The sequence below is a fragment of the Uloborus diversus genome, chromosome 1 (assembly GCF_026930045.1).
Source record: "Uloborus diversus isolate 005 chromosome 1, Udiv.v.3.1, whole genome shotgun sequence".
Taxonomy (NCBI): Eukaryota; Metazoa; Arthropoda; class Arachnida; order Araneae; family Uloboridae; genus Uloborus; species Uloborus diversus.
This window is the reverse complement of record NC_072731.1, coordinates 120,474,655-120,499,027: the sequence shown is the minus strand read 5'-3', so window position 1 is coordinate 120,499,027 and position 24,373 is coordinate 120,474,655. Positions and strand designations below refer to the sequence as shown.

The 24,373-nt window shown below is 31.6% G+C and overlaps 1 protein-coding gene across 1 annotated transcript; it reads left to right on the top strand.

Moving 5' to 3' along the window:
* Positions 1-1,150: 1,150 nt before the first annotated feature.
* Positions 1,151-23,054, top strand: LOC129234565 (ectopic P granules protein 5 homolog). The gene is made up of 13 exons (XM_054868589.1): positions 1,151-1,233; positions 4,584-4,692; positions 4,792-4,945; positions 8,820-8,951; positions 10,524-10,669; positions 10,958-11,106; positions 12,202-12,342; positions 15,233-15,397; positions 16,728-16,844; positions 20,428-20,693; positions 21,871-22,011; positions 22,595-22,706; positions 23,046-23,054. Exons 2-13 carry the CDS (start codon positions 4,629-4,631, stop codon positions 23,052-23,054), a joined length of 1,596 nt encoding a protein of 531 aa, XP_054724564.1. The 5' UTR covers positions 1,151-1,233; positions 4,584-4,628.
* The last annotated feature ends 1,319 nt before the right edge of the window (positions 23,055-24,373 follow it).

Genomic DNA, 24,373 nt, shown 5'->3' with positions numbered 1-24,373 from the left:
TCACAAAAAGTAAATTTTACAAGGGAAGTAAAAAACGGTTGACTGAGTGTAGTAGACTACATGCAAGTGCCATTGTCTGTCCCTTGTAGGAACTAAATCATTTTGCCGATTTACTTACTGCCATTCACTTTCATGCCATTGGCATGATCGTTTAGTTTTTTCCATGAAAAAATAAAAAACTAGAAAATTTGTGTCTCAGTCATTTCTACATCAGCCCCTCAATTGCTATTATAGTTATATAGCTTACTTTGGTCTATGTGGCATAGCCACTACATGTTTTATAATTGGCAATTCAACGCAAAGATGTCACACCTGTTATTGGGAGATCACCGTCATATTTTTGTTTTTTCTAGAACAAGATATTTGTTCTGTTCCTATCATATTTAATTTGCAAGATAAAATTTTCAAGGCAGAATAAGAAATTGTTTCTGACCAATAAGAGATGCAAACCAGTGCTTTTGCCTTTCCATCCATTATACATTGTATAATAAACTTTTCTCATAAATGACAGATATTTTTTCAAGCTCATTTTGTTATCCTTATCTGAAAAAACATATTCAAAGAAAAAACAGATTCTGATAGGAAAAATCTGTTCTTTTTAATGCCGTTAGTGAAAAAATAAATAAATAAAGGTATCAAATTGAGAGAAAACAAGCTATTTTTAATGGTAAGGGTTTTGATAATTACTTTGGTTAGAATATCTTTTACAGTTTATGCTCTGCAACTGTAAACCATTATAAAACAAGTATTTTGACAATAGAATTAAGAAGGTCAAGCTTTTCAATAACAAAATGATGCATGTGCATTACTCCAGAAGTTAAAGTGTAACTAAAGAGAATGTACAATATTTAACTGATTTTATTATTCTTATGAAATAAGTCTTTTATTTCAATAGAATAAAAAATCTATGTTTTTTATATAGATTAGTCAAAATAAAATTTTATTTAAATTTGAATGCTTTTGAATGATTTAGTGTGATTTTCATCACAATTGCTTGCTCCCCTTTTAACCTCATCATTGCAGTAAGTAGGAAGGAAAATGTTTCTATGACATTTGCTCTCTATTTGACCTTTACAAATAGTCACTCATAAATAGTTTTTTTCCCTTTCTTATTTATTTATTTATTTATTTATTTTCAGTGATCGTGATCATTTTTTGAGAAATGTGAGAGTTAATCAATTCTCTGACTGTTTGGATGCTGCATTCATTGTACTAGACTCAGAAGGAGAGGAGGTATGTTCTTTTCTTAGTAAAATTTTCAATACATTTTCTTATTCATTGTTGTTTAGCTGAAACAAACTAGAGTAATATTATGTAGTAAGTTACCTCCCTAAGCCAGGGCTAAGGCAGAAATACTTAAATACACCGCCAGCTCAGTTATTCCATCCGAGGACTGCAGTTTTGTGCTTTTTAGCACTCATCAGCCTGGAATAGGAACTACCTGAGCTGGAGGGAAAAAACCTCTTAAAGGAGCCAAGAGAGCCAAACAAACTGGTACCTAATGTTGAATTAGCACACCAGACGAGTGACCTGAGGTTCAGCTCAAAGATTGATGGCAAAGCATGGTATTTTGTAGTATTTAAGGCGGTAACTTACTACAAAATGCCATGCTTTGCCATCAATCTTTGAGTTGAACCACACCATTGCTGCGATCACTCATCTGGTGTGCTAATTACACATTAGCTACCAGTATGTTTGGCTCTCTTGACTCCCTTAAGAGGTTTTTCGCCTCCAGCTCAAGTCATTCCTGTTCCGGGCTGATGAGGGCTGAAAAGCACGAAGCAGTCCTCAGACTGCAAAAGCAAATTGCTTTAAAAGCAGTCCATGGATGGAATGACTGAGCTGGCAGTGTATTTGATTACATTAATATTAGCTTGGTAATGGTTACTTTTAAAAATGCCTTATATTTTTCTGGAGCGGATTTTAGGAGCTTTCAAGGTGTAATCATTGAAGATTTTTCAATGGATTTATAAATTTAAAAAAGAAATCACTTTACCTTAAAAACAATTTTTTTCCACTGTAAGTAAATATCAGGGCTGCCACTGTCGACTATAGATGACTATTTTGCCATCATTGTAAAAAACTGACTATTTTAGTGAAAAGGTGGCTTATGTACATAAAAATTCCTTTTGATTTTCCCCCTAGAGTGTAAAATTTAAAAATTTAAATTTTGCTTATGATTTTAACTCTTACTTTTCAGTGGGGGGGGGGATGTTTTACTGCATTTATTTTTTAAAAATCATAAATGAGCATTTTAAAACTCAGGAAACGGAAGTACAAATGATTATAATTTATTTCTCTATTTTGTAATTGAAATTAAGTAATTTTTATTTAACCAATGATGATAAAATTTTCTGAAACGAACCGAAAAAAACTCGTAAAACTTGAGACTCATAACTGAATACAAGTTCTCTCAGCTATGCTCTAAAAATATTGCAATGTATTTCTCTTCTTTTGTAATTAAAATGAATTTATTTTTGTTCAACCGATGATGACATCTGTGCCAATGATGATAAAAATTTCTGAAATATACTGAAAGAAACTCGTAAAATCTGAGGCATGTTATTCAAATCCAAATTCATCATAAAGGCTGTAAAACTGTTATTAAATCATTCCTGTTTTTCATGTTATTCACTTTCAAATATCTTCGATTTGGATGAAATTTCATAGAGGTGTAGACATGACCTTTTAAATTAATTTATGCAAGTTTTCAGCTTCCAAGATCCAAATCCTGAGGATCTAGGATTTCTCAAAACCAGGTCTCCAAAATGGCAAGAGCAACTTTGTGAAAGTAATTGCCCTGTTTATGCTTCTCTTGCAGAAAATTTTATATCACTGTATGCCTGAAACTTAGTTAGCTTAAAGTATAGTAAAACGCCTCCGAATGAGCACCCCTCTTATGCGCATAATTTTAATTCCCTGATTCCAGGGACAATAACATTATTGAACATCTGTCCTGGGGATACCCCTCTATTGTGAACAAAAAAATTTGTCCTGTTAGTGTCCGCATTAGAGGGCTTTTACTGTTCTTCTAGTCGTTAATATTTTCTAGCATTTTTTAAAGTTTAAGCACATTAGTTTTTGTGTAACACATCTAAACTCTTGTCAAAACTTGGTGCTTTTGTTTTTTTCCCTAGTGTGTAAAATTTAAAAATAAAAATTTAAATTTTGCCTGTGATTTAAATTTTTACTTTCCAGGAGGAAGGGGGGCATTTTACTGCATTTATTTTTTTGAAAAGTTAGGTAAAGTGAAGTGTAATAAAAATATTCACAATTAGGAATATTCATATTTTTGTAGGAAAAATTTTGATTTTGTGATCTTAATTCTTGTAATGGGTTAGTTTTTGCAATCACGATTTTTACAAAAAGTTAGCTTTGAATGCTATTATTTTTATGCACTGTTGTTTGCATTCTGAATGAATGTCAATAAAATGTTGCTTTTTAATTTCTTGTAATCTTATTACATTCATTTTTTGAAAATATCCAAATGAGGCATTTTTATTTCCTTTTACACAATCCGTCTTTTGCTGTTGTTTTTCAGACAATGAGAAATTATACCAGAAAATGTTGGTATTTGTTTTGTTATTGTTCCTTTTAAAGGATTGCACTGAATATTGGAGAATGTTTGTTAAAGTCTATTTGTTTTTGTTTAGGGAGAGTTTCTTTATATTTGCCCCCTTTACAGGTCTAGCTCTCTTGCTTACCTATCACACAGCCATTCTATATATTAAAGTATTGCATTAAAACTGATGCTGAATCTATGGTTTGTGAAGCTGACCCATGCAACCTGTTTTGTTCAGTGTTACAAATCGAAAGCCGAGAGGCAAAGTTTCAAATCAAGAACCACCAATGTCACAAATTTGCAACCAATTATTCAGAAATTATGTTCTGGAAATGAGATGCAATTAATAAAATTAACATCTAGTAATTATAACTGCAATCCTTAGTTTGTAATTTTCTTTCCTTTTCCATATGTTCCCATGTTGCTATAAATTTTTTTAAATATTTTGAATTTTTGTATGTGTTCTTGCATGCGAGAATCATTTTAATGCAAGTGACCCTCAGGTAAAAGAGGTTGAGCACCATTGCATTAATATGACATAAATGCTATTCTTTAAAAAAAGGGAGAGTATTTTAGTAACTATCTTCTGTGCATCTGGTTACTGTTTTGGCTACAATTTTCATATTTCAGGCTAATAGAACTATTATTTTTAGTAGCAGAGCTCAGTGGCAGCCCTAAAATTTGTTACAGTAAAAATGATAGTCTAAAATCTACAAATATCTGAAATTTTGAGTAAAATTTTTCAAAATTAATTGGTTGTTTTCTCCTGATGTATTCTAAAAGTGTTTTGTCGTACATTGCTGTTTTACAAAGAAATAAATGTAATATTCTTTCTTTTTTTTTTTTGTTTGTTCTAGTGACTTCTAGGCTCGGTTTATTTTTGAAAAATCTATTAAAATATATGCACTATGTATCTTTTTTCTATTAACCAACTGACGCAATTTTTGATAAGTGTTTCCATTTCACTTTGCTAATTTCTTGAAATTTGTTGATTGCTTGTTTTCTTTTTTCTACTCTTCAGGAAGAATCTCATGAAGTTGTAAAAAATTGGTCTGATGAAGATGTTATGTCACTATTGCAACAGGTTTCAATAACAAGGATATATAATCATATTCTTTTATTAAATGAAGGTATGCAGTAATTATTCTGGAATAATAATAAAATTTAAATGCTCTAAGTTGTGTTCTTGTGTGTTTTTTGTAATGATTGAATTTACATATACGTTATAGGTGGCACTGTTAGTGTGAAACTAATTTCAGAGAGGGACATGTTGAAGTTTTTTGCATATTCTACTGCTCTTATAAATGTTCTTTTCATGGGTCTAGAAAACTACTGCGAAGAAAATACTATTAGCTCTTATGATTATATTTGTCATCTTCTCAGGTTTGTGCTCTGGTTTATTTTCTTTACATTTGATTCCAAAACTTTCATTATTGTGTTTGTTATTTTTAGATTTGTCATGAAACATGTAATTGATTCGCTTTGACAAATGCTTTCATCAATTGAATTTTCAGACGTTTACAAGTTACCATTATTCTTTATATTGTATACTGTTAATGCATAGACTGCAAGTTAAAACTTATTACAGCTTTAAAAAGTTTTTTTAATTATTTTTAAATGAATTATTATCACCCTCCCCATTAGTTATTTGCAATGATTTCAATAAGTGAACTAAAAATATCTTGTGCCAAAAAAATTAATATCTTCAAAAAATATAGTATGGTATGAAACTGTAATGAAACGAAAAGGAGTGTACTTTGAGAGATGCTGGAAATACATCATGAATATAGATAAAGATTGTTAAAATAGGCCCAATAGGCATTTGGTAAATGTTAAATTTGCAGTTATTAAAAGTAATTTTGCTTCCAAGTTGCTGCAAGAGTAAGTAATTGTTATGACTAAATTATCTGCAGTAAAAATTGTGTACCATTTAGAGGGGGGAGGGGGAGGCACTGACAATCATGGGTGGATTTATGGGGAGCAGAGGGGGGCAATGCCCCATCCCCCAGTTTTAGGAGGACTTTATATAGTAACAACACATCTTCCGAAAATTTTTTAAAAAATCATTATTATTTTTCTTTTTTGACTATTTCAGAAGGGCACGGGTGAATTTATAGGAGGGGGGCATAGGGGGTAATGCCCCCAAGTTTTGGGAGGACTTTAAATAGTAACAACACATGCAAAATCTTAAAACAAAAAATCATTTTTATTTTTTTATTTTTTTGAACAGTTCAATGAAAATGAAGAGCATAGTGAATGTCCTTTTCTGATGGGAGAAAAGAAAAAAAAAAGAACATTAAATACAAATAGTACAGCTGTCACTGGGGTGCTGAAAATATGCCTAAATTCACTATTTTGAACTGAGAACCATTTGGGCAAGTATACAAATGAAACTAGGCTAAACGAGCTATGCATTCAGCTGCAACACTTACAATAATTGACGATTATTTTTAAATTAGAACCTAAAATAAAGAAAACCCCCTTCCCCATTTGCGTTAACAGAATGATCTGCTCGTTATGATTTGTTTTCTTTCTTTTTAGAATGTTTGTTTTCAATTTGCTTGATTTCAAAACTAGATATTTTGTGTTGTTACAGACGAAAGATTTTGAGGAACTTTCTGGATTCACACGTCCAGATTGGTAAAATTGTAAAAATCCTTTAACCGTAAAAACTGACGAACTTTCGTAAAAATTACAAAAATCTGCAGGTAATAGGGCCGGATTTGCCTATAAGATAAACAAGCTATAGCTTCGGGCCACTACTTTGAAGTGGTTCACAACAAATTGCATGATTTGTTCCTTAAAAAATGGAAAGTGATTGAAAAAAATAATTTCATCTTCAAGTGCTTGAAAACCTTGAATATTTGGAAAAGAGTGGCTACAAACCTTAAATTTTAAATTTCTAACAAATGGTAGGGGGAGGAATGCCAAAATATATCAAATTTAGCTCCTTGCTACATTGTGCATCAAAAGCGTAAAAATCATGATGCTACGTTTGTAACATGTTACTTGAAATAAATTTTTGTGACTCCCATGTTTCATATCTTGCTATTTATTTAATCCCGAATGCAGTATTTTAGAAATTCTTTTGTATTGATTGCTTTTATCTTGCTTCTACTGCATATTGTTAATCCATTTAACCCAGAAAAAATGATACACAACCTCTATTCCTTTTCGTTTTCTGCACTGCATGTTTTTTTAAGAAAAAGGTTGTTGTAATGAGAGAATTCTATAGTTTATTTTTTCTTTTAAACTTAAAATAGCTGTTTTTTTTTCTTCAAAAGTTTGAATAATACTGCACAACTGTATAATCTAGTACTTAATTTCAGAGACTGGAAAGTGCAAATGAGGTGCCTTAAATTATTAAATGTTCTAAAATCCTTGAAAAGAATTGGAGCAGCATAATCTACTAGGGCTCTTGTACCAAAACACCCAATCTAACCAACCAAACCTTGAAAATAATTAGACAAGTCTTTGAAACTCCTAAGCAAAGTGTGCTTCGATTTTATTTCTTATCAAGTGTATGAATTATGAATTGATCTAATAAGTAGTATGTTACTCTCATGTTACATATTTTCTAAACCTGTACACCATTTCTTTTAAAGTATTAACTTACATCGCAAAGCACATTTAAATCATAAAACTTAAAAAATAAACTATTTGTCTATTTTTTCCCCGAGATTTTTGTCTATCCAATTAACCCTTATAAGGCTTCAAAATGCAGAATTTTATATCCATTTTACAAAATTTCCCCCGGACCCCCTAAAATTGGAGATATTTTTTATCCCACTTAAAAGGGAGCCCTGCGTCATTCTCTTGATGCCAGTCACCTCTCTTAAGGTCAATTCAAAAAGGACAGCATGAAAACACACATTAATGAAAAACGACACACACACAAAAAAAGAGTAAAAGCATGACCATCGCAGGAAAACAGACCAAAAACATGGGGCAATTTAAAGTGTTGCTCAAAAAAAAATCCTGCCCCCCCAGGAACTCAGTCCTAAATCCGCCTATGCTGACAATTGGTAGAAAACCTTTGCCATTGATGTGCACAATTAGGTTAACATACCAAGAGGAGTGATGTTTCCCAAATATATCGGATATTGGTAGGCATGTGTAATTTAAGTTGCATTGTCAAATCAAAAAGAGCTAAATGATTTCTAAGTTGCAAGTTATGGCATTACATCATCGAATGGTAAATTAAATTCTTTCATCTAATTGAATAATTTAGTTATTATCTATTAAGTAACGTTTCAATTCCATCCTCCCCCCTTCCAACTCTGTAATAGCAGCTTCATTAGTGCATAAATCAATTAGCAAAACAAATAGATTATCATCATTTTCAACACAATTAGGTTTACTTTTTACTTTAACATCATTTTCATCAATCACAGTTTCACCTTGTATCAAAACATTCAGTCCAACAATTACATCTCACAAGAACAGTAAAACCAATTATCCGAATCAATTGGGGCTGAACCCTATTCAGGTAGTCAAAAGTTCGGTATATATGAATAATATATAAAAAATTGGATTTTTCGGTAAAAAGTGTCAAATTTAATCAATTACTATATGTATGTTGAAAATGATAGAGAAAAAAAATCTATTTAAAAAACGGAGATTGTCATTAATTAAAAAGAAATGTAGAACTGTTCACTCTGAGCATACTTACAAAAGCTGTACATTAATGTACAACACTTACAAGAATAATATGCACAATAGTACTGTAAATGAAAGTTATTTCTTGATGAACCCCTGGTCAAAGTAAGCTGTTTGACTAATTTTCTGGGGTGAACGATAATAGTGCTCATAGATACAATCATTATTTTGTGAATTGCATTAAGTTGTCGCCTTAATTTTGTTTCCTGAAATTCTGAAAGCTATTCAGGTAATTAGCAATTTGGATAGTCGGAGTTCGGATACTTTGAGTTCTTACTGTACTATCATTGTTTACTACAACAATACATCACACTTTAAATTATCCATCTGAATTTTTCCTTATGTGTTTTTTAAAACACAAAGTTAAGTTTGTAAAAATTTGAAATTTTTTAAATTTTAGTATAAGCTTGAATAGAATTGAATTTATACAACCTGTTCAAATAGGTCTTGCTGGTTTTTCTTAATTTTTTTACCCGTTTATTAATTATTCTTGCACATTCAGTGTATAAATTTGTTGTAAACTTTTCATGTAACACCTGATTAAGCTATTTATTTAATGAGATGAAGGTATTTCATCTGTATATTTTTTTAATTTTAGGCACACAGTTGGCTATGTTTCCGATTATTGGCAGAATTACATCAAGAGTAATGGCAGTATTAAACCAGCTTTTCAAGCAGAGTATGACAGATTCCTTTTCCATGCTGTGTACAAAATCTTTCACTTTCAAAAGTAAGAATAAACCTTTTTTTTTGCCTATGTTTTTTCCCTTTTAGTTCTTTTGAACTTACCTTTTGAAATCACCGATGATGTTGCGCACTAGTAGTTTGTTTGATATGGTTTTAAAAAACACTCCAAAAATGAACTGTAAAATTGAATAGTTGTGAAATCAAATGCATTTTAATAAAAAAAAAAAACTTTTGGAAAACAGTGCTAGCTGTGAGAAGATATTACAACAGGTTACTTTCATAGTAATAAAAATAAATGCTAATGTTCTTATTTATTTCGAGTTCTTTTAAAACATTTGTTGCTCTTTATCTTCTGAGTATTGTACATAGCAAAAAAACTGCAATTTTAGCTGCTTGAATTATGAATTTCTGGAGTAAAACTTTTCTCATGAATTCAGTTTTTTAATTTTAATTTTTTAAAGTGATGAATTTTTAATGATTTTAAATGAATGCTCATATGCATGTTTAGTTATGTATGTAAAACTCCCACTTATCACAATGCTAACATTTTCATGCAAATTGTGCAAAGCTGATGTTTAAAACCACATTGAACAGGTGACTTCAAATATGGGATGAAAGATCACAAGCAAAAGATAATAAAAAAGTAAAATTTGTCCTTACCTTCTCTGAAGGTAAGCAGATTCAATGAAACTTTGCCACTTGTTGAAGTTGCAGAATGATGCAGAAAACTCTTCATTTGAACGTTTTCTTAATTTTTGTACATTAGGATAAAAATTCAGTTTCAACGAAATATTTCGTATAATTTGCCATTTTCAAACAATCATAAAAAAATATTTCTTAGGTTTTCCATTTGATTGTATCCCTGTGTTGTTGTTGTTACTTATGTCACTCGGGAACCCGAGCCTGAGTAGCAATGCTACTCGATTTTAAGGCAGAGGGGTTACGGCTTCCGTTTTAATCTAGCGCCTATTTCTAGGTGGAAGTCAGATATGGCTCATTGTATCCCTGTTGTTCATTCACGTAACACTTTCCAGGGCTTTTGGGTCTAGGTTAGTTATTTGATAATATCAGCCTATCAATGTATTGATACATACATTTAGGATATTCTTATTCAAAATTTAAATGTTTACTTTTGCTATATTTCATCAATTTCTTCTTTTTCTTTTTATGAATCGTTTACCCTTTTGAATTGATAGGTTGGCCTGCATGTACAATTTAGTTTTGGAAAAAAAAAAGTGTGATACAATTTTATTGCCTTTTCAAAAGTAAATTTTGGGGAGTTTTTCCGTCTAGGTCACTTTGTACTTTTTAAAACTTAATTTGGGTGAAGTAGTTGATTTAGTTAAGCAACTTCTTTTCTATGAACAAGTGATAAAATACTGCTCAAAGCATGAAAATATTTATTCTTTCATTTTTGTAAATATGTCTGTGATTGTAATTTTCTTTGTTTTTGTTGTATATTGTGGTGCATACATTAAATTAAATGCAGATGAAAATAAATATAAATTCTTTGCTTCCTAAGTAGAGAACCGTTTCCTCCCTCTTTTGAATGTTGAAATTGTTGTGTATCAACTATGCAGAGAACCCCTTCTAATTTTTATTTATTTTCTGTTAGGCTTGGAATATGGAAGTGCCTTTCAAAATTACCTCTCAACTCTGTGTCAAGAAAAATGTTTTGGAATATATTATGGCTTTTTCATCACTCTGACGGGACTGAAGAGGAAATTTATTCAGCAAAGGATGCAGACAGAAGATTGCTTGGTAAACCAATCATAAATCGGTCTCTTTTTTTGTAAATGAGATAAGTTAAAATATTTCTCAAACCATGAAAATATTCATTCCTTCATTTTATTGGAGATTATCTTTCAAGTCATCTACTCCAAAAGAGTCTTAAGATTCATAGTTTTCATTTTTTATTTGAATATTTTTAGATGTTTTTTTTTTTCTTTTTTTGTTAGGTAGATCAATTTGTATTGCTATATCTGATGTATTAGCTATGATATTTCACTAATATTTGTTTATTTTATATATGTTTTTTTTTTTCGTTAGATGTTTCTGAACAAATGAGATTTTTCCAAATGATGAAGATGTATGAGGAGAAAAATGCTTTTCACATTTTGAATTTGTATGAAAAAATAGCTCTTTCCTGTAATGGTGATGAGGAGATAATCAACTTTTTAATTCATGAGATTTGTGAAGTAAGTTTAATGTTTTTATGAATACCAGTCTAATAATTCTTGATATTAAGAGTTAAGAAAGATAAATTTGTTGTAGATCTAGACTCTTTAGTTTGTTAAAAAGAAAGTACTGCTTGCAAATTTCATTGCTATTCCCTACTATTAATGTTGAATATTCTTACCTAAACATTATCGGTCTTCATTATAGGCTTAGAAAGTATAGCATATCCTAAATTGGAAATTGCAATAATTATTACTGTTACTCTTAAGGTAAACCATTTTTCAGCATACATGTGGTGGCAGCTTATGCTAGTGGTTAAATATAAAAATATGATCTGATTTTTGAAGTATCATGACCTTGTGCTCTTTTTTGCATTTAGCTGTGAGTATGCGTGCCAGACGTCCCAGCTTTTCGAGAAAATCTGGGTGTCTCGGCCAGTTTACTTCATGTCCCGATAAAGCATAAATTTGATTATAAGTGACCATTAAAGTAAAAATAATGAGCTGTGAAGGATTATTTAGGATAATTACTTTGTCGTTTGAAACTTTGACATGTCAAATTAATATCGAGTTAACTTGTGAATATTTTTACAAAAAAATTGAAACCAAAAAGACTTCCAAAAAAAAAAAAAGATCCTTGAAAAGTACATGTAAATACTGTTCAAATATTTATTCTTCATTCAAAGTTTTTCTTCTTACTTAAGTAACTTTAAAATATTAACTTGTAAAAAATGAAATGTTTGAATTTACCTGCTTGTATCCTTTATTATTAACCCTGGTTTGAGTTCATAATTAGTAAACATTTATTCATAGTATTGAGAATGAATTACCTTCTGAAACACTCTAAAAACCAGCCAAGAGTGGGAGTACCCTCTTGGAGAGGGGAGAGGCTGACATTCTGATGTCCCTGCTGAGTGTTTCAGAAATCTGGCAAATTTAGCTATGAGTATCAGAAAAATTACATTAATAATCAAAGCTATATGCTCTTTATCCTGATTTTGAACAAGCAAAAAGTTCCTTTTAAAATCCAAATACTAAAACATTTATTTTTGTGCATTATGAGTCAAATATTTGTTCATTTTACTGCAATTGCTAATGCTGGACTTCCCATTTCAGGTTTCGTTTTTTGAAACCTGTTCAAGAGACAAGTTCTGCAAGGAGGCCATTGTTGCTATATCGCATATAGTAAAGACATATCCTCAACTTGCATCCTTTCTATTGAAAGAATTTGATGGAAAAGATGATGAAGTAAATAGTGTAAGTTTACTTTGTAGCTATCACTTTTTCACTTTTTTAAATGTAATGTTGTGAGAAAAAAATACAGCAAAAAATCCTCTACTGTTGCCATAAAGGAAAAGGATAAGAAGCTATATTAATAAAACAGAAAGTAGACCTTGACATTACTAAGTTACACTTTGAGTATGTTTTGCTTTTAGAAATCTCTAGCTGCAATAATTTGGCCTTTTTAGTATTCATCTTATTCATTTGTCTATTTTTGTAGGATAAGACATTTACTATATGGTATAGTAACAATTGTATTTGGTACTTTAAAATGTGCACATACATGGAAAGGGCATAAATACTACAGTCTAGTGCTGGACGATATAGCGATATACCGCTGAGCACCGGTTTCATAACCATATCATGAAAACCGGTTTTTTGAAAACTGAACCCATGATATATCACGGCCGGCAGTATATCGTAAACGAAACCGGTGTCTTCGAATTTCGAATTCACCTACGCTGGAATCGGATGCACGAAACCGGTTGAATTGCGATCTCTCCGACGGACGTCCGACTTGCCTGAAGATCGGCGATCGGCGATTCCCCTCCGAGACCTGCTGATTCCGAAGACTACGCTCCCCCCCCCCCGCTCTCTCCACCGCATGATCGCTTCCCGTCGCGCCGCGAACGGAGGAGTGTTACGTCATCGGTACATCTGGCATGGACCACGCTTGCGCTGCTTCGAGGGTGGATAGGGGTGGGAGAGGACACGCCTAACGATACCGGTATTTGGTAGCAAGCTTCGTTGTTTCGAATTTTGGAGGATATTCGAAGATTCGAATTTCGAACTTGTCGAAGCTGCTGAAACCGGTTTTTTCACCTTCGCGAGCTTCTCTGAATTTATCACTAAGCTTTTATTTGGAACCGTTCATTTGGTTTTCTGGCGCTTTATTAGTTTTCTTTTCTCTGTTCTCCTTACTTTGTTATCGTTATTGTTACATATTTTAAAATAATTATCGTTGTTTATTGTTCCTGTTGTTCTTTTTTTAACTTTCTTCTTAGTTTATGCTTAGACCGTTTGGTGCAATTTATATCACTATAAGTTATGTGTAGTTAAAACTTATTCTGACAGGGGTACTCACAGGGAGGGGAGGAGGGGGGTATAGCACGACTTGCGCCATCAAAAAAAAATAATTTTGGACCAGGGGGGGGGGATAATTTTTTTATTTATTTAATTTTTTGATTTATTTTTAATTTAAATTATTTATTTTGTTCTGTTTATATTTTATTTTATTTATTTAGTTTGTAGATGTGTGTCATTGGCGTAGCACACAGAACTTTTCTGATAAAATAATAATAATAAATCAATAATATATATAAAAATATTTTAAAAAAATAAATAAAAAGGAGATCTAAAAAATAAAAAAGTGAGGGAGTTGAGAAAACGGGAGGGGGGGGGGGGCGATTGGCACCCCTGTATTCTGATGTGATTGGCATCTGAATAGTATTTTTTAAATTATAGAAATTGTCTATAATAATGCCAAAATCTTTGATGCAAATGATCCCAAGGTGTGTGTTGTAACGCTCTTGTACTGTACCTATAAAGGTTGGGAAATTCTTCAAAACTCTGGTTTCGAATTGAAAAAAGTAATTATTAGTATAATCCTGTAAAAAATGAGGGCCTGATTTTGATATGTATTTCATAAAAGTGTGGGGAAGGGATGCCATAAGTCCTTCTCTATATATATACAGCTGATTATACCGATATATCGATATATCATGATGTTTACTTTCTGATATATCGCGATATGCAAATCCAGATATCATCCTGCCCTACTACAGTCAATGCATTTTATGTATAAGACTAACAAAAGGTATCGGACTCATATAATTATATTAACTAGCATAAAATACTGTTGTTCTGTCAATTTATGTTCTTCTTAAACATTAAATGTGTTTGATATTTTTTAAAAGTCTGCAAAAACTTCACATTGCTTACATACTGATGGAAAACCTTTACAGTCACTCAACTTAAAAAATATCCTTGTTTTAGAATTATTATAAAAATTTCATGTTAAGATTATTTAAAACCACCCTGCGGTTGGGCAGTCCCAAGGTTACATGTTAAATTTTCACGTAAATTGTCTGGAAGGAAGCAGGATATCTTGCACTCCTAAAAGTTATGTATTTGAAAGAGCTTTTTTTTTTTCTGCACAAAATGAGGTCTGCTTTAGGTTTCTTATTTAATTTAAACTTGTATGACTTATAATCCCTTCTAAGCCTAAGTCCTGAACTAAACTTATTCAATATTTGAATTTCTTCATTATTCGCTGCCTAGCAGACAATTTATCTTTTTGTGAACCAAATCAAGTGGTTAAAAATGAAACACACCAAGTCCAAAAGCAGGTTTTTTATTAGAGTATTTCATCAATAAAGCTACTTTGTTTGAGTGTTTAATGAGATAGGGGGAAAAAAAGAATCAGGTAGGACTTGTTGGGGAAACCCTGTTTTGGTGTTATGAAGATTGAGAAGCCATTGATAATTTTGACTAAGTGTGTTTCACTTGTAAACCCATGGTGTAAGATTGCAATGCAATAATCTTCGAAGAGTGGCAAACATCAGTAATCGGGAGCAAAGACCTCTAGTGTGAAAAAAAAGTCTAAAAATTTTAATTTTATTGTAGGAATGGGTTATAGATTTTACACTATCAAAAATGAAAATAATGATTTAGATTTTCTGAAAATCTAAGTTTTATTTCTTTTTCCATGGCTGTAAATAATGAACTTCTGACTAGTTAATAATATTCATGCATTTTATTAATACGAGTTTGTATTGATAAAAATTATATACATTTTAATATCTTATAAAACTGATGTTTTTTCCAGCAATCTGCTTCTTTTTATTAAGTTTGATTTCATTTTTAGTGTGCTCTGAAACTTTTTAAAGAAATAAACTTATTGAGATGGAAACCTGACAAGAAGGACTTAGCAGTACTTTCTGAGTGGTTGCTTTCAAGTACACTTTCTCAACCTCAAAATCATTTGGCTCGACTTATAATTATAAAGTTAAATTGGAATTATGACGCAATGGTAAGTTGTCCAAGAGATCTTCAATAAATTTTAGAGCAGCTTTTTTAAAAATCAATATTATGTTTATTGTTTCAAGTTTGTAAACTTCAGAATTCTAAATTGTAAGTAAACGTAAGTTCAGCATATTACGGACTAAATTATTTATTTTCATTCTTTTTTTTTCAGTTAAATCTGTACTTTTACTTTAGTGCAATGTTAAATGATAATGAAAAGAAGTATAGTGTCAAATAAATTACACTTGCAGTTATTTTTTTGTAATCTATCACATTTTATGTTTTTTTAATCTATCAAATTTTAAATAACAACGCATAGATGAATTCAATTAATACAAGCATGGTCATGTTTAATGGACAATTAATGCAAAGAAGTATATTTTAAAGCAAACTCTGGTTGCTTTAAAAAAAGGACAACAAATTACCAATAGCTTTTGTTTTTTAATGTGAAGTGTACTCTTTCTTTCCTTTTTTTGTTTTTAAATTTCAAGTTATTGCTTGGTTGTGTAAAAAAAAAAAAAAAAAAAAAAAAAAAAAAAAAAAAAAAAAAAAAAAAGAGGCTAAAGTTTTTATTGCTCCTCTTTCAGAAGTTGTAATTTATTTTTTCCTGACATGGTAGATAAATTATGTTTTTTTAAAAATAATGTTAGATGTAGCATGTTTTATTTTATTAATAATTTGCACCATAGGTGTTAAAATAATATAAATGTTTCTACTTTATCGAATCATTTCCCCCATATAGAATAGACCAACCAGTGAATGAAGATCCCTAGAAAATGAACACCTAGTAGTTTTTTGAAAAAAAAAAACTTTTTAGAGCATTTTTTGAATATGAACAGGTAGTAGTAACTTCTTTACAACCAGAAAGAAAATGACTGGAAAATACTGTGATCACTGGTTGGAGTGTTCATTTATTGTGCTGGGGCACTTTTTTCCATTTCTCCCCCCCCCCCCCTCCCTTCCAAAAAAAAAAAAGACCTGATACAGAATTATAAAAACTCTCCCAATTTTTCAGAAATAATTACATACATCATCTAAAATGTTTTTACCAACATGTGCCAAATGCCATACTTTTTAACCATGCTATGAATTTTTTTAATGAAATTGCACTTAAGTGTTCATTCACTGGTTTGTCTACCTTATCTGTTCAGAGTTGCACTTTACACCAGTCCAATGGTATTATAATAGCTGCTGGATGCCATGATTTTTTAAATGTTATGGTAGTTGTGTAGATTCAGAACCTTAGGTTCGAGCTGTTTTGACTTACTTTGAAATTACATGTAAAAGTATTTCTTTATGAAATACTTCTAGAAAAATTTTTGTGTTTTTATTTTTAGGGATCTCTAATTTTACCTCTACAGATGCATCAAGAGGTTGCCGTTCTTCTCGTAAAGGCTTATTTAAAATTTGACGCTGATGGAAACAGATGGATAGTATCTAGAGGTTTAGATCAGGTAGAGTACTCTTTCTTAAACTCCATATGTCTAAGCATATTATTAAGGTATAGCTGAGGTTAAGGTTTGTTTAGTGACCTAGAACAAATATGTTTTAATGTAACAGATTTAAAGACAAAAAAAAAAAAAAAAAAAAAACTATTTCTTTGTACCTATGGTAAAAAATCATTGTGTGATATTTAAACACTTTTTCTTAAACTCCGTTTGTGCTAGCATATTAATAAGGTATAGTTGAGATTAAGGTTTATTTAGTGACCAAGAGCAAAATTGTTTTAATCTAACAGATTTAAAGAAAAAATATGTACAGTACAAAATTTCCAAGAAAAGAGATGAAAAACGTCAAGCAATTGTCCCTCAAACTGGTGTTACTACAAAAATTGCCAAAGAAAAACGACTATTAAAACTTGCTTCTGTGCAAAAATTTCGACATATCAAGGGTTTCGAAAAATAAATTTCGAGAGAACTATGGAAAAGACAAAGGGTTTTTTTTATAGAAAATGCATAGGAACTTTTTTTTTGAGACATCATGGGTTTCGAGATATCAAGGTTTGACTGTATTTCTTTGTACATATTTAATGATGAAAAATCATTGTGTGACACATTGTTGGCCACAACTTAAACCTTTTTAAATGTATTTTTATTTATTTATTTATTTCAAGGAAGCACACAGAGAAACTTAAGTGCATATCATATTAATTATGAGTTCATTTCATTTGATTGTATGATAAACCTATGTTGGAAGAATAAGTTGCAAAGCATTAATTTATCAAGCACTGATGTGTTTTAATACTTTAGATGCTTCTTTATATGAAAAAGGAGTCACATTTTACCCTAAATCCAGTCTTTCTAACGTCAACAGCAAGAGTGTGTGTAATCCATAAATTTTGGGTTAACAACATATTCTAAAACCAAAAAAATATTTAAAACAAAAACTTTAGAGATTTTTTTTCATGGTTTTTATATGCATATCCAAAAATTTCACACTATCTTCAAAAAAATTTACTTGAGTGCATTATCACCCCCTGGTGAGCAGTAACATTTTCTTTAAATAGGCGAAGAATGTTGTCTTTCCATGTGAACTAGAAAAAAAAAAAGTTAAACAAAATTGAGAAGTTCATGTTTTGAAATTTTTATAGTTAATATTATTTTTAGATGTAATTATTACAATAAAACCCCCCTCTAATGCGGACACTTAACGGGACAATTTTGTTTGTCCACAATAGAGGGGTGTCCGCAGGACAGGGGTTTAATAAAGTTATTTGCATTGGAACAGGGATGCCCACAGGGGGGGGAGGGATTATAGCGCAAGTTGCGCCATAAAAATTTTTGGGCGGGATTTTTTTTCTGAAGTTTTGAATTTCTTTAGAACATGAAATTTTTTATTTTTGGAAGGAAAAAATATTTAAACTTATTCAACAAGAAATAAATGCATAAGTAATACTTTTTTCACGTACTCTTTCCAAAATTTAATTCCCGTGTCTCTTTTCAATAAAAGGAACATCAGAGACGGGATGGAGTTGGTGCCCATTTCAAAGCTTGATCAGACAGTTTGCTTTCTATTTAATTTATTATAAATCTTCCGGAAGTAGCACAATTCTGCATGATGAATACGTGTGACAGTGATGAGAGGGAGAGCGATCAAAAATGACTAAAATAAAAAGTTTTCTCCTCTTAACTTATTGTTTGTGATAATTCTGATCACTATGCACTGGTCTTTCATTGATTCATTTGCCCTTGACAGTCGTTAAGAACTAGTTTTGAAGTTTGAGAATAACATATTTTTAATCCCTCTAATCAACAATTACTATAGTTTTTTTGTAAACTAGTTGATGTTTATGTAGAATTTTTCATTTTACTTTACTATCATCTTCTCTACCATTTTTAAACTGATTGGTTCACTTTATCGTTAGATGATTTTTATTTAAACTTTCAGTGATGTTGGTTTTCGCTGATGGAAGCATAGAAGGTATCTGATATGCATAGAAGGATATTTAATTCGTTAAAATTCTTGAGTTCTGATTTTCCATGTGTGCTGAAAAGCTGAATCCATTTTTAAGGATTTCCGAAGAATAGCTGTCACAGGGTATCTGTGTGCTATCCATCGTTTTTGACTATGTAACTTCAATTTTGGAAAACTTTCAGGAGAGCGCCCTTCACTGTAATGCCCGAATAACACCATCTTTATCATCAAGAATCATCTAAAACTGAGTTTCTAGAACTGCATTGAAAAATTTATAAGAGAGAGCCCCTCTCTCCTTAACACAATCAAAGGCAATTCTAGAATAGCGTTTTTGGAGTATCAATTTCGAAAAACTGCCTGTTGAATGGCACTGGAACTCACCTTCCACTAACATTATTAAGATCTATCAAATCTGCGTTTTCACATAAAGCTGCAAATTCAAAAATTTAAGTGGAGTGCCCCTCTCCCTTCCCCCACTCTTTCAACATTATTTAAGATCGTCTTAAATTTCATTTTCAGGGTTTCAATTTCGAGAACATTCCGGGAGGGCTTCCGAAGACTCTTTTCCTTAAAGTCACTACGATAAAAAAAAAAGGTCGGCTACAATTGTAATTTTAGAGGATCAATTTCAGAAAACTGCCTGTCCCCTAACCATAGATAGCCTAAAATAGGGTTTTTAAGACTTTTGTCGCGAAAATTTTCGGGGGGCGAGCGCCCGAATCTCTTTTTTTCCCCTTGCATTACCACAGATAGTCAAAAACTGCGTCTAAGAACTACAATTTTAAAAACTTATTGGAGGAGAGCCCCCGAACCTGCCCCTCTCCCTAACACAACGGTAGACTATCTACAATTGTGTTTTTGCAGTTCCAATATTGAAAAATTACCGGAAAGAGGCCATCGAACCTTTTATCCCCCAAGCATCACCAGAGATCGTCTAAAACTGGTTTTAAAACTACAATCTCGAAACTTTTCCGGGGGAGACACCCCCCGACTCCCTAGCTAAGTGACTATTGTATTTCCATTTCAAGGTTCATATTGCATACATCTAGTAATGACTTCATCCCTAAACAGAAAGTTGAATCCATTTTCCCTGTAATTATTCATACGTTTGGAAAAAAAAAAGATGCAGCAAAACTCGGGTCTCCAAAACTTGTTTACTCAAGGTCAATGTTGTAAATTTTGTTAAGGCGAAACAATGCAATAATATTTAAGTTCAAATGGTATTTGTCAGCGCTACCCCGCCCCCTCCCGTGAATTCGAAGAAAGTACACATTTTAAAAACTGATGTTTAACCCCATTCGAAAGCGAGAAAATTTTTGGGAGGGGGGGGATTTGCGCCATTGGGCTTGGGGGGGGGATGGGCACCCCTGCATTGGAATCGGGGAATTAAAAAAGTCCATATAAAAGGGGTCTCCGTTAGGAGGGGTTTTAATGTATTTTAGAATCAATGATTGTTGGGGGGAGGGGGTTGCATAATATTGAAAAATTCTCAGTTAGCGCACTGTGTGGGCTTCCCCCACACCCCCAGAGAATATGCGGTACATTGTTTATTATTATTATTATTATTTATTTATTAATTTTTTTTTTTGGTTATTTGTTTCACTTTTTTCATTTCTTTCATAGATGCTTCAGTTTGCATCCATTGAAACTCATGTGAAGGAAGATGAAGGCTTTATTCATTGGGTGTGGGAAACATTGTTCTCTTTGAAACTGCATGTTTTAGACAAAACTTTCCCTTCTTGGGTACAGATATATGATGGCTTCATAGATACTGGCAACATTCCAGATCTTCTTGAAGATGTTTTTCTAACACCTCTGCAACATGCATTTGAAGCTAAGCATCCTGCTGCATGCTATGTTGTTCTTGCAATGACACGTATTGGTCATAGGTAAGTACATTAATATTGTTGTTTGGCTTTCAATGTTATAATGATATCAAATCTGCTAAGCTCTGCTTATATTTGCATGTCTTGCTTTATAGGTGACATGTTTGATTGTAACACCTATTTCTTAAGTTTTCAGTTTGAAGTGACAGATTGGCCACTAAATTTGTTAACCAATGAAACTGGAATAGATTCTTTTAACTGTAAAAGCGAATAGAATTTTTCAATTCCTTGTTCCAACATTTGAAAAAAATCTCTGAAGTCGAGTCAGATAAAAAAGCTCAGAAAATAAATTGCATAATTTTTCTAGGAAACTTAATTATCATTGTAAATAGAGATTTATGTGCTTTAGTGCAGTAGAACTCTGATTATCCAAACTCCTATTATTCGAACAACTTTCAAACTTTCAGAAAAAAAAATTAAGATGAACGTACTGGGATTTGCAAACTAATGATTGCTTATGCGCTGTACTCTCCAGGAGGCTAGCCGACCAGTTTATTTTGCAAGCAATGACCTTTCTTTCGAGTATGGTATGTAGTAATATTCAGCACTTGAAAGTATGCTTAACGTGTAAAAGTGTTGCCTTTTCATTTGAGTAATTAAAAGCTCTTTTTCTTTGAAAAATAGTTTTTTTTCTTCCTCCCACTTTCAACATACATACAATAGTCAAATGAAATTGACCCCTGTTTTACGAAAAATCCAGTGATCTGAATTTATGATTATCCAAGTGGGGTTCGGCCCCAATTGATTTGATAATTAAAGCTCTACTGTATTTTCATTAATTTTGTAATTAAACCACTAACACAGCCAGAAATACCTTCTAGAGGGTTTTTTAAATCAAAAATACCTTCTGGTGTAGGTTTTTTTGATGAAAAACACCTGCTGGAAGGTATTTTTTTGGTGAAAATACTTTTTGAAGAGGAGTTTTTGATAAAAAATATCTTCTGAAGGGATTGATTTGATCAAAACAGCCCTTTCATATGCATAAACTACTGTATTAGAATTTGTAATTATGTTAAAACCAATGGCTCTGGTGGGGGTGGGGGTGTTTCACCCCCAAACCCTTAGCTCCACCACTGAATTAAACACTTCATAAAAGCTGTCAAATAGCTGTTGATGGAAAATGTATCTAATTTTTCAAATACATTTCATTTAGTCAAAACTATTCTCTTTCTCAACATAGTGTTGAAGACTTGATGAAACAAGGCTTACAGTGCTTATCAATTCTGGTGCAGCATCAACAATACCCAGCAGCTATTCGTTCATTGTATTATATGCTTCCATTTTTTGTAAAAAAGTCTGATCATTTGCTGTTGGAAACAGAGTAAGTGGCTTTTTTCCACTTTTTGTTAACAATAAAATTGTCATAAATTTGAATTAAGCACATTGTTAATAAATATTGCGTTGTTCAGTTTGATTGAAAATGCATTACTTATTGTTTCTGAATGATTAAAAGTTTTTTGTAACTTAATTGTATTTTATGAAGTTTTAATTAGTGTATGTATCTTCTCACATGAATTTTTTGAATAATGTTTCTCAAATTGGTTATTTTTTTTTTTTTTTTTTGTAAATGATTTTTTTTTTGAACATCTAAGCTCCAAAGAAAGTTTACTGTTTGGACATAATTTTGTCTGTGTTAAGTTGATATTAGTAAAAAGCAAATATTATTCATCAGTGCTTTAAATAAGTGGCAGTACTGTTAATATGATTAATATGGTTGTCCCAAACTTGTTTTTTTAAATATTCATGAATCAGATTGGAGCTATTCCATAATTGGTTTATATTGTTGACTCTGCTGTGTTTTACTTTGTTTTTATTAACTTTTGATAACGAAACTCTTTAACGAAAATGCAATGAGTTATGGTTAAATTTTTCTTATGTTTTATTAAATTTAGAATTAATTTCAGGTTTTTAAAATCTATGAATTATCTCATAACAGCTGATATGAGTGTGTTGTCAAGTATTACCGGTGGTGCTGTGAAGGGTATTGTACTTCAGAAATTAGCTGCTATGATTAAGGTTTGTTAAATCCATGACAGTAATTAGTGTTTATTTAGTTCTGTCAAAAACATCAAAATTTTATTTCAAACAATTTCTTTACTGCAGTGCATGTTGAATGATGTGTAAAAAATATTTTAAAGTGCTTTGATTTAGTTGTGCAATAAAACTTTAGTAAAATTTGTTGAATGCTTAAAAATATTTGAAAGAAAAAAAGGTAATTTGAAACAATATGCACTACTTTAGTTCTGCAATTGATGCAACAGTTATAGGAAAACCAGAAAATGGATTACATAAAAATGTTGTTAAATTAGTAAACGGTATAAAAATTGCAATGATAAATTCATTTTTCTCAAGCAGCTGAATTAAACTAACCGAAGTATGTTTAATTTCTTTTATTATGAAGGAGATTAAATGCTTGATTTGATCCAAGCCCCTCCCTCCTGTTTCTGCGCCAAGTAAATTTGGCAATGGTATTAATTCATCAATATCTATCTTTTTCGTTTTTTCTATACCTATTTTCAGTTGCGTTTTGTGTCTTTAACCTTTTTATGCCAAAATTGTTGTACTTAAAGATGTTACATAAAATAGATACAGCAAACCGTCCGGCGGAAGCGACTACGCTGTAGTAACACATCCAATTAGCGAGCAAAATGAACTTTGGCCGATAAGCAATTGAGATTAAAAAGCACGGTACATCTAGGACAAAAAGGAAATCCCATATCCTGTACGAAAAAGGATTCAACTCCTCAGCAGAAAAACAACACAGTTAAAAAACACGATACACCTAGGACAAAAAGGAAATCCCGCACTCCGTATGAAAAATTTAACTATAGAAAAGCTAACGTTTGAGAAAAGGAAAAAAACCTCTAGAATTAAAAAAAATATACCTCCTCCCCCCCTTCTGATGTCAAATAATCAGTAATCATATTTTTAAATTAAAATGCATGAACACCCTTTAAAAACCTAAATGCAAAATAAACAAATAATCCGCAACTCCATTTTTTTATCGCCAAATTCCCCAAGCGACTTTCAAATCAAAAAGAAAATCAATTAACATTTGTACAATGAATTTTTACAAAAGTGACAACAGCGCAATAACAAATCAAGAATCCACTGGTTCTACTATTAGAATGTAACTATACGGAAGATGACGTCACTTCGGAAACAAAAATGAAGTTTAGCCTTGAAAATTGGCTCAATTATGATCGCAATTAGAATCGCTTATATCTCCTCTTCTAATTAATCGAGAGAAATAGAACAAACATCATCTTGTTCGGAAAGGAAAGTTCTTTCCAACGACATATAATGTTAGAGGGTGGGGGGGATTTTTTACCCCTAATTAGGCAAAAAATGAAATTTCAACTTAATTAGTTAATTATTAAAAAACTAATTAGAAAGTTAGAGAATTTGGGCTTCGACCCCCGGTTGTACATTCAAATTTTGTGCCAAGTTTCAGGGCTGTAGGTGCTATGGGGTCTTCTGACCATCGGGTACATACAAAGAAAGAAAGAAACAAAGAAACACCGTCACCTTTATAAATATAGATTAATACCTGTTATAAAACAGCCGATGGAATGCTTGGCACAATCTTTTCTAGTACATCAAATATAATTCATCTCAGAATTAATAAAGTAATGTTTTAGATTATAATCTGTTTTAGATTTAGACCTCGACATCAAATACTT

What these genes read in the sequence shown, in the direction of transcription:
- LOC129234565 (XM_054868589.1), top strand. Translation starts at nt 4,629, where the DNA reads ATGTCACTATTGCAACAGGTTTCAATAACAAGGATATATAATCATATT. An exon ending in ATTGGAATTATGACGCAATG is followed by an intron (nt 15,398 to 16,727) that starts GTAAGTTGTCCA and finishes TTTTATTTTTAG; the next exon opens with GGATCTCTAATTTTACCTCT. An exon ending in CATTTGCTGTTGGAAACAGA is followed by an intron (nt 22,012 to 22,594) that starts GTAAGTGGCTTT and finishes AATTAATTTCAG; the next exon opens with GTTTTTAAAATCTATGAATT.